Genomic DNA, 10,795 nt, shown 5'->3' on the forward strand with positions numbered 1-10,795 from the left:
TAATAGGTACCACATATATCACCATGAATTCGTTCTAAAAATGCAGGTGATTCAGTTCCCACTTTAGCTAGTGATGGTTTAAAATTTGCCTTGAGAGCAAGCATCACATGATAATTCATTAGATTGAATAATCTTCTGGCTCTTCAATGGGTGTCCATTTGAATTCTCAATAATTTTTCTCATCATTATAGACCCTAGATGACCTAATCTGTCATGTCAAATTATAAATATGTTTGGATTCATAAACTTCAGGTTCATTGTTGCATATATTTCAATTACTCGTATATGAGTATAATATAGTCTATAAGATAAAGCATACAACTCTTCTAGTATACGTTTTTCATAAAGATAGTAGATATGATATAAAGATACTCCATATTATTCTTTCTATCAGTCTCAATATGATAACCACTACACCTTATATCTTTAAAACTTATAAGATTTCTCTTTGATTGACTAGAAAACAATCATTAGTAATTGTGAACTGTGTCCCTCTAGGCAAAATAATATTTGTTTTTCCAAAACCTTCAATCAAGTTTGCAGAACCTGATATTGTATTTATTTTTGCTTTCAACATTATCAATTTGGAAAAGTATTTTTTATTTGTAAGTAATGTGAATAGTTGCACTATCTACCAGACATAGATATTATTTGCTCATTTTTTAATCACCCAACATATGGAAATGATTCATGTTTCTTCATTAAAAGAAAATAATTACAATGAGAAAAACAACACTTGGAATATACAAAAATTAACATTTACTAAAAAAAACGTGAAGATAGATAAAGAAAATAACAACATTAAGTCTACATATTCTCAAAATCAAAAGAAACACTTGATGTTTAATCAACTGTGTCGATCTTCTCTCAGGAGATTCAAAGAAATCCGCCACATCCAAGTTTTTCATATGGGATGGGTCAAATATATCATTATCTTGGTATGCAAAATTTGTTTCCACATTTTTCTCTTCCTTTAGGGAGGCTCGATAGAGGTTAATTAAGTGTTGTAACATACGACATGTACGTGATCAATGCCCAGTCATTCCGTAGAGGAAGTATTTATTTTCAAAACTATTTGAACTCTTATCTTGTGAAGTTTTTCCTTTGTGATCATCATTTTGCATGGATCTTTTGAAATTTGAATGATTAAAATGACCACCATGAAAATAATAATTATTTCTTCATCTGCCATGGTTAGGGGTGTTCAAAAAACCCGATAACCCGACTAACCCGGACTACCCAACCCAAACTGTAAGGGTTGGGTTGGGTTAAAAATTTTCAAAAATTATTAATCGGTCGGGTCTTCGGGTTATTCCAATCCAGGGTCGGGTCGGGTCGACCCGACCCGAATATATATATATATAAAGCAAAAGAGAGAGCACACCACACGCCACGGCCACATGGTGAGAGCGAGAGAGAGTAATGGTGAGAGACACTGAAAGAGTTAATTTTTATTATATAACATACATACATGTGTATATATATATATATATATATATTAAAAAAAAACAAAACAAAAATTGAATTGAAGCCTGAACTCGAAGAAATGAAACCCTCGGTCCCTCGCCCGTCAGTCGCCTTGCCCTCGCAGTCATCGCTCCCTCGTCGCTTCTGATCAAAATGATTGAATCTTCGCTCACCCTCGTTGCTTCCGTCGAAATGAAACCCCTCCGCCTTAAGCCGAACGAAAACCCTCCGCTTCCAATGTTGGTCTCCCTCAGTCCCCTCGCTTCCAATTCTGGTACTAACTCACACTTTCGCTTTTAATGTCACGAATGTAGAAATTTTGCAAATGTTCAAATAGATCTTATAAGACAGTTAATACCACATTCGCGTCAATGTCGTGAATGTAGAAAATTTCGCCTACTACTCCAAGCTTTATGACTCATCGTATTGGTATTTTCTTCAATAAAGCAATGATGCTTATCATTTCTCTGAAGCTATCCAACAACCATTTGATTAGTTGAGTGAAAATATTTCAACAAGATAAAGCCAAGGCCATTATTTGTGACAGTTTTGTTTTTTAGGTTTTGGTTTCTTAAAATTACGCTTATAAAAACTATGCATAACTGTGTTTTTTTTTTTTTTTTTTTTAGTTTTGTTTTCCAGTTGTATATAAACACTCTAGTAATCTTGACCAAATTCTTTCTAGTTCTTAAATTCGACCACAATGTCGATTTTTTTTTTTAAGTATGCTAGGAAACAAATAAAAAAAGGGGCAAATATCAATCTATACCCCTTAACTATGGGAGTTCCAAGTTTTTTTGTACCATTAAATTATTCCATTCAAATTCAATTGTAAATTATTAGAGTTTTTATTTGAATTTTAAATCGTTATTCTATTCAACCGTGATTGATTAATAAATTAATTTTTGTTCCATTCAAACGTGATTGTTGTCCAAGTTTTTTTTGGTGCCATTCAATTATAAATTATTAGAGCTTTCATTTGAATCGTAAATCGCTATTCCATTCAAATGTAGATTTATTAATAAATTAATTTTTGTTCGATCTCGCAGTGTCTTGAGAACAGTTAGATTCTTCAAAGTCGTCACAACAGACACGGAATCAGACACTACTGAATCACCATTTTCAAACTTCCCCGTGAGTAAAATAATTTAATTTTTATTGTTTATGTGTGATTGATTGATGCTTGATCTTTATACATGAGTTGTTATAAGTTAATTGAGAAGCTAGTGTTTGTTTTTTTAATTGTATAGGTAGGTGTAATTAGCTGTTTACTAGTTTCATTTATTTTATAGATGGATAGCAGTAGTGATAATACAAGTGGAACTGGTAATAATGAAATGCCTCCTCCTCCTTTTCCTCCCCTCAAAGTCGTCACAATGGACACAAAATCAGACCTAATGATTTTGAGTTTTTGTCAAGTTGCTAATCATAAGGGGGAGACTATTGGGAAGTTGATTGAGAGTTGTTTATTGGAATGGGGGATTGAAAAAAAAATCCATCACCGTTGATAATGCAAATTCTAATGATGTGACTATTTCTTATGTTAAGAGAAGACTTAAAAGTTGGAAATCAGTTATTTTAGATGGAGAACTATTACACATGAGGTGTTGTGCCCACATTATTAATCTTATTGTGAATGATGGACTGAAAGATATGTATGATTCTATTGCCAGTGTTCGTAATGCTGTGAGATATGTTCGATCATCACCTAAGAGAATGGAAAAATTTAAAGCTTGTGTGAAACAAGAAAAAATTCAGTGTAAGGCTATTGTTTGTTGAGATATGGTAATTAGGTGGAACTCTACTTATTTAATGCTTGAACATGCAATTAAATTTGAGAAAGCTTTTAGAGCTTTAAAGAAGGTTGTGCGACTTCTTTCTTCCTTTCTTCAGGTATCTATCATAGACAACAAAGGCACAAATTTGACAGGAATACCTGCACCCGTAGCTCCCATCATCACACCCATCTTATATAATTTCTTTCTGATCGAGCATTTCGGGTGAGTTTTCCCCAATTCACACACGCTCGTTATTCTCATTTCGTCTGTTTTTGGTTTCTAGTCTGATTTTATTAGTAGCCATGATTGGGGCTATAGTACTGACTATGCATAGGACTACTAAGGTGAAAAGACAAGATGTATTCCGACGAAATGTTGTTGATTTTAGGAGGACTATAATGAGGAGGACGACAGACCCACTCACGATCTACTAAAGGGCAAGTAGCTTGATTGGTTCGAATCCAAGTCGTGAGATGACAGTGACGGTGAGGAAAAGGTGTAGGTTGGCCTGGCTTTGGCTTGCTCTGGTCATTATGGCAATTGATGATCCCAGTGCAAACAACAAGTCAGAGTCCCTTAAAAAACTCCCAGTGTATAAAGGAACGTTCGGGCCCCCTCAGTCGTCGCAGGGGTCCCTCACTCGAGTATCAGGATGAAAAAGGATATAACGGTGCATTGAAAGATCCAACAGTCAAAGAAGGAAACAAAAGGTGAAATAGTAGGTTTAGAAGCAGAAAACTCCTAAAGCTGAAAGCAATCTCTTTTCTCTTGTTACCACGCCATTATAGAATGAGACGAGCCCTTATGTCACTTAAGATGAAGTTGCAATCCGATTGAGAAGAAGGTATTCATAGATGGGACTTTCCGGTCATATGAAATAGCATATGATAAGCTTGGTCTTTCTTCCCGTACTGATACAGTATTGAAAGCTAGGAAGTCTAATGCATTGGCCTAACCTTATACTAGGGATTCCATTCCATATACCCCAGATGCCAAGTCCCGTAACTTGCTCTGCTCCCCATCGAAAGAGACTGTGCTGGGAAATTGAGTAAGCTCCGACCTAAGATATGGTAGTAAAGTCAGTCTAAAGCCTTTGATGAATGGCAAGAACGTCCGCTTATCTTGATGCTATAGATGGTCTAGCTAGAGATTCTAAAGTCTCTTCCTCATCACTCATCAATTGCATCCTTCTCATTGCCTAAGGCGGCAAAGATCGAAGATGATCCGAAGTAGGAAAGAAAGACTGAGCAAGTAGTATTGACTTAGACGGCCTACCTTCATTTAAAGACTGATAGCTTTCGAGGAATGACTTATTTGATCTCTTCTATGCTAAGAATCATCTGTGAATCCCCATTTTGATTGACGAGATGCGGGTTTTGTCTTTTTTCTACCCGCCTTTATTGGTATGGGTCACCCACTTAATGTAATAAACAACTTGATTTATGTTCATCTGATACTCGCAAACAGAGGAATTTACATATATAAAGAAGATCCGACTCTGAGATTGTTTGGGAGACATGGTAAACGCCCGAAGGTACGGTACGTAGTATTGATTTCGAATGGAATGTTCGAAGGCGAAGGTGCGTTAGCTGTCTGGTTGTCTGATACGTAAGTATCCGCCCAAGTGTCACAGTTCACATGTTGCCTGTAAGTGAATGCGGGACAGCTAGGGGTAAAGCACTACTGGTACTGGAGTTCAGGTAACAGCTTAGCTATAGTAGCGCGTAACAACTATAGTAGCTAAAGAGTGCTGTCATAGTTTAGTTACATTCTCTTACAACCTGCGTTTGAATGTATATAGTCTATAGAACTCAAGCTAGCGAGTGAATGTTGCGGAACGACAACAGAACGATAGCTATCTCTAGCAAGCTAGTCACTGTGCTGTTCAACATGCCGAGAAGTTCCTACCAAGTGTCACGTGATTGACCCACTATCGCTAATTCAATTGAATTCCATAGGCCGCTATCGCTATGAAAGACTATCATTCACAAGCGGAAAGTCATTCAATGTATTCATTCACTGTAACTATGGTAGAGAAGATAGCTGTAAACGCCTCTGCTCTTGTTAAGCTGGTCTTTCATCTCTGTGCTATAAATGAACAATGCCCGGACCTGGCTTGAGGATAGAGAAAGAGAACAGATAGGCTATTCCCTCTGTTGTCACAAAGATTTTTTACTCAGCCGGGAGTGAACAAGATTCTGATTCAAGTTTCGTCACTCAGTATCAGTAGCTAGGACTGGTAGCATGCTTAGAGGAATAAGCGATGCCATTAAATCTGTTAGAGGAAGGCTAGAAGAGAGTAGCTCATGCCCGACAAAGTCCGATCGATCTGACTTGACTATTCTATAACATTCCATTTTGAAAAGTTCTATTAGGTTCTTAGTAGCAGTCGGCGAATTTACTTCACATAGCTTTTTGTCTCCTTGATAGCTGGAAGTTCTCTAAAAGTATGAAAAGTTGGAGGACTTTGTACCATCCATTCTAGTGTGGTTGAATTCTATTCAACAGCCCAAGGACTTGGAGCACATCTTTTGTTATTTCCACTGCTTGAAGTGATTGTTACGACCACGAAGAAACGACGAATCCCAACTACGGATATATAAGAGCCGAAACTGCTAAGGGCATTCCATCCAGCGTAAGCATCTGAATAATCAGGAATGCGACGTGGCATACCTGAAAGCCCTAAGAAATGCATAGGAAAGAAGGTTAGATTAACCCCGAAAAAAGTGATCCAAAAATGGATTTGACCTAAAGTTTCAAGGTATGTCCGACCAAAGATTTTACCCACCCAATAGTGAAATCCTGCAAATAAAGCAAAAACGGCTTCCATAGAAAGTACATAATGGAAATGTGCAACCACATAATAAGTATCATGTAGAGCAATGTCTAGCCCTGAATTTGTCGGGACTATTCCAGTGAGTCCTCCTATGGTGAACAAAAAGATGGACCCTACAGCAAATAACATGGGTGTTTTATATTGTATCGAACCCCCCACATGGTAGCGATCCAACTAAAGATTTTGATTCCAGTGGGGACTGCTATGATCATGGTAGCAGCGGTGAAGTAGGCACGGGTATCAACGTCTAAGCCCACAGTAAACATATGATGAGCCCAAACAAGAAATCCAAGAACACCTATACTGATCATGGCATAAACCATGCCTAGATACCCGAAAACCGGTTTACCCGAAAAAGTCGAAACGATATGACTTATGATACCGGATCCAGGCAGAATTAGGATGTAAACTTCAGGGTGCTTCTCTCTTCTACTAATATAAGCGGATGAATAGAAGAAAGGTGGACTATATCATCAACTTATTCCATTTGTCTAGGAAAGCTAGCCATGCTTTATGGTGAAGACGGTCAGGTTTAAATGCTTTAGATCGTAAAGACTGTAATATTCCTCAATAAGGAAGAATCGTCGTGATTTATGACTTCGGAAAGTACTTGATTTAAAGTAATCTAGCATCATGATAACATCTTTTCGACTTTGTACAGACCATTGATAGTAACCATTTTGACTATATATCAAAGTAGATATTTCCTCCAAATACTACCTTATAAGACTCTACATCTTGTAGAAGTTTATTAGTTACTCGAATACTTAGTTGAGGTAGTCGATTCTTCATAGCGAAACCAATGGTACATCAGCATCAAAGAATCCTGCAAACCAATTTGATTGAGCATCTAGTGTAATAGGTAGAATTACAGGGATATCCAGTACTTGACAGACACGATGTAGTTGAAGTAGTCGTGCTGAATGTCGAATATGACCATTAATACAATTCATTAGTTTAATCATACCAAGTTGATTATGTAGTCGATAACGATAAGCTTTAGCAGCTGATCGCATTTTAATACTTCCACCAAGCATATGTTGGATATATCGTAGTAGTGGTAGATCTTCAAGTCCCATAGTAATTTCAAGAGAAGTATATCCTTGTTTACTAACTTGAATACTTCCATCAGCGTCGATAATTCCAGCTAGCCACTCACAGAAGGATTTAGGATAAGTTGTTGCGCATGTAGTCTCTGAGGTTCCTACTAGACTGCTAGTATGTCGTTGGTTACCTGCTGAATGTGTCTTAAATACTCCATTTTTACTAGATCTGGGTTTTACTAGAAAACCACTGATGAACATAGTAGGAGTACCATTAAGCAGACAGTCCCAGCATATAGCGCAATGCGTATTCAGATTTTCATCTGAAAAGGGCCATTTAAAACCGAAGAACCAAAAGAGATGCTGGTATAATATGGGGTCTCCCCCTCCAGCGGGATCAGAAAAGGTTGTATTAAAGTTTCGATCGGTTAATAACATGGTAATAGCCCCTGCCAGTACCGGAAGTGATAATAAAAGTGGGAATGCTGTCACTAAAACGGACCACACAAAGAGGGGTGTTCAAGAATGAAATCTTAACAAAAATCCATTTATGTATTTATTTCATCTATTCCATGACCCGAACAGGAGGGGATACACGTTACACCACGATTTTGAATCAGAAGAGAGATTTCAAGAAATGGCAGATCTATTCACTCTATCAATAACCAAGCCGGATCTGGTGTATCATAAGGGATTTGCCTTTTCTATTGATTCCTACGGATTGGATAAAAAACAATTCTTGAATGAGGTATTCAACTCCAGGGATGAATCGAAAAAGAAATATTTATTGGTTCTACCTCCTATTTTTTTATGAAGAATCAAGAAATCATTGTATTACTATATTTTATATTTGATTGTAACGAAATCTTTCATAATTTTTTTTCGAGTTACCAACTTCTCTTTTTTTTCTTCATTTTGGATTGAAAAATGGAAGAGATGGTTAGAAATCCTTTATTTTTTCAACCCAATCGCTCTTTTGATTTTGAAAAAAAACTTTTTATCAATATACTGCTTCTTCTACACATTCCCCTCTAACCCATAACGTAGAGTAACTAATAGTTAGGACTTAGAAAAAAATGGATAACTTAACTCACTCATAAGAAAAGTCCTTCCCTTAATAGATCCAATTAAACTCAATTATTGATCATTACATATAATTCCATTAAGAATATTGTTATGAAAGTAGGATTTTCTTCCTATTTCTCCTTTTTATTGCAGAATTGAAGGATTTTTTATTGGCTGAATTCAAATCAAAGAAATGTTTTTTTGACCTAATTTATGTTATTAATTTTTCCCTATCCCTTATATCATAGCAATAATAAGGGGATTAATAACTCAATCAAATCAAAAAGAAATACAATTATCTTCAGAACAAAAATCAATGCAAATAGTAAATGGTTTTAGCACTATGGCTTTCAACTTAAATGGTTTCAATTTCAACCAATCTGTAGTTGATAGTCAAGGTCGTGTAATTTAATACCTGGACTGATGATTATTAACCGTGTCTAATCTTGGTATAGGAAGTTATGCATGAACGTAACGCTCACAACTTCCCTCTAGACCTAGTTGCTGTTGAAGTTCCATCTATCAATGGATAAGACTTCTGTCTTTAGTGTATACGAGTTCCTTGAAAGTAAAGGAGCAATAACCAATTTCTTGTTTTCTCAAGAGATTGGTATTGCTCCCTTTATTTTAAAAAATTTGACATAACTTTTTTTTTTTCGAATTTCTACTTATATATAGGTAGGGGCGGATGTAGCCAAGTGGATCAAGGGAGTGGATTGGTGACCACCATGCGCGGGTTCAATTTCCCGTCGTTTCGCCCATAACATAATATTATAGTTTATAGAATATATAACTTGATGCGCCACAGTGAATTTACCTCCTATTTTTTTTGTTTGTAAAGACGAAGAAACAAATTCGATTTTCTCTCTTATTTACTACGGCGCATGAAAGAATCAAATTATCACTATATTTTATTCCTTTTTCTACTTCTTCTTCTAAGTGCAGGATAACCCAAGGGTTGCGGGTTTTTTTCTACCAATTGGGACTCCCTTCACCACCCCTATGGGGATGGTATCATGGTTTATAACTACTCCTCTTACTACAGGACGCTTACCTATCCAACATTTAGATCCGGCTCTACCCAACTTTTCTGGTTTACCCCAACATTCCCCACTTTGCTGAGTGTTTGCTGAGTAATTTTTGGATATCAAACAGTCGCTCCCCAGAAGGTAATTTAATGTGGTCGATTTCCCCTCTTTTTGCAATCAGTTTTCCGCCTACAGCACCTGCTGCTCTAGCTACTTGTCCCCTTCCTAAGTGTGATTTCTATGTTAATGTATGGCCGTGCCTAAGGGCATATCGGTTGAAGTAGATTCTTCTTTTTGATCAATCAAAACTCTTCCCAAACTGTACAAGCTTCTTCCAAAGCATACGGATTTCTGGATGTAGATGATGAATATCTATACATATGGATCTTATATATATCGTACAATGAAGTACCACATGAGTGGATATATAGGAATCCAAATCTGTCGAATCACTCATGTTATGATCTTCTACATCTAGGTCTTCCGTTCCTCATCTGGCTTATGTTCTTCATGTAGCATTCAGACCGAATGACTCTATGAAATTACGTTCGATACTTCCCATATTACGGGTAACGTAGGAGACATCTCTATTTTTCCCTCGGGAATCCTTAGATTACCACTGCTTAGCTTTCAATTTTCCTTCTGACCATCAAATGAAATGTGAAATAACCCCTGTTTTCTTTGAAACAAGGGACGCTTCTGGTTCTGTCGGTGCTTGAAACATTTAGTCTTTTCCATATTACTATATCTCTAGAGTCAATAATTTTATATAAGGAATACTGAACTCAATCACTTGCTGTCGTTACTCTTCATTTTCTGTTGAGGTCTATCCTATGGAGGTACTCAAATTGGATCAGTGATCGATTTCTAGGTTTTCGTCGTAAATCTAATTGGTACTTCCAATTACGTAAATCAATAGTTCAAACCGCACTCAAAGGTAGGCATTTCCCATTTTATAGGAACTTCTGTACCAGAAACAATGGTATCTCCAATTATAGCCCCTCTGGGATGTAAAATATATTTTTCTTCACCATCCTATAGTGTATGAGACAAATGTATGCATTTCGATTAGGGTCGTATTCTTATGGTTACGATTCTACAATATATGTCTTTTTCATTCCTTCGAAAATCGATTTTACGGTATAGATGCTTTGACCTCCCCCTCTATGCCCTGCGGTAATGATTCCTCTGGCATTACGACCTTTACCACAACGATGCTGTCCATAGATCAAATTATTTCGTGGATTGGATTTTACTTGACTGTCTACGGGCTCCATTGCGTGTTGCTCAGGGTAGAAGTTTTGTAAAAATGTATCGCCATGCTATTAAGTATTTTGATTTAAGTTCTTTCTTTCTAAGAGGTGGAATAGAATAACCGGTTGAAGCGTAATGATTCATACGTCTGTAATGCATTGTATGTCCCATAATAGGTCCATTCTTCTACCCTTTCCCGGGGTCGATGACTATTCATAGCTATTTACTTGACACAAAGAAGAGTTCGACCCAATGCTTTATTTTTGTCCTAGTTGATCCTGATTCGACATTAGAAGTATATTGATTTTTCCCCAATAAACCGAA

The 10,795-nt window shown here is 36.7% G+C and overlaps 1 protein-coding gene across 1 annotated transcript; it reads right to left on the bottom strand.

Moving 5' to 3' along the window:
- Positions 1–5,739: 5,739 nt before the first annotated feature.
- LOC120087785 (cytochrome c oxidase subunit 1-like) lies at positions 5,740–7,635 on the bottom strand. Its single transcript, XM_039044684.1, is given in 3 exon segments — positions 5,740–6,236; positions 6,239–6,500; positions 7,467–7,635. Coding segments are annotated over 3 exon segments (852 nt in total). The 5' UTR covers positions 7,563–7,635; the 3' UTR covers positions 5,740–5,742.
- Positions 7,636–10,795: the final 3,160 nt, after the last annotated feature.

The sequence above is a fragment of the Benincasa hispida genome, chromosome 10, assembly GCF_009727055.1.
Source record: "Benincasa hispida cultivar B227 chromosome 10, ASM972705v1, whole genome shotgun sequence".
Taxonomy (NCBI): domain Eukaryota; kingdom Viridiplantae; phylum Streptophyta; class Magnoliopsida; order Cucurbitales; family Cucurbitaceae; genus Benincasa; species Benincasa hispida.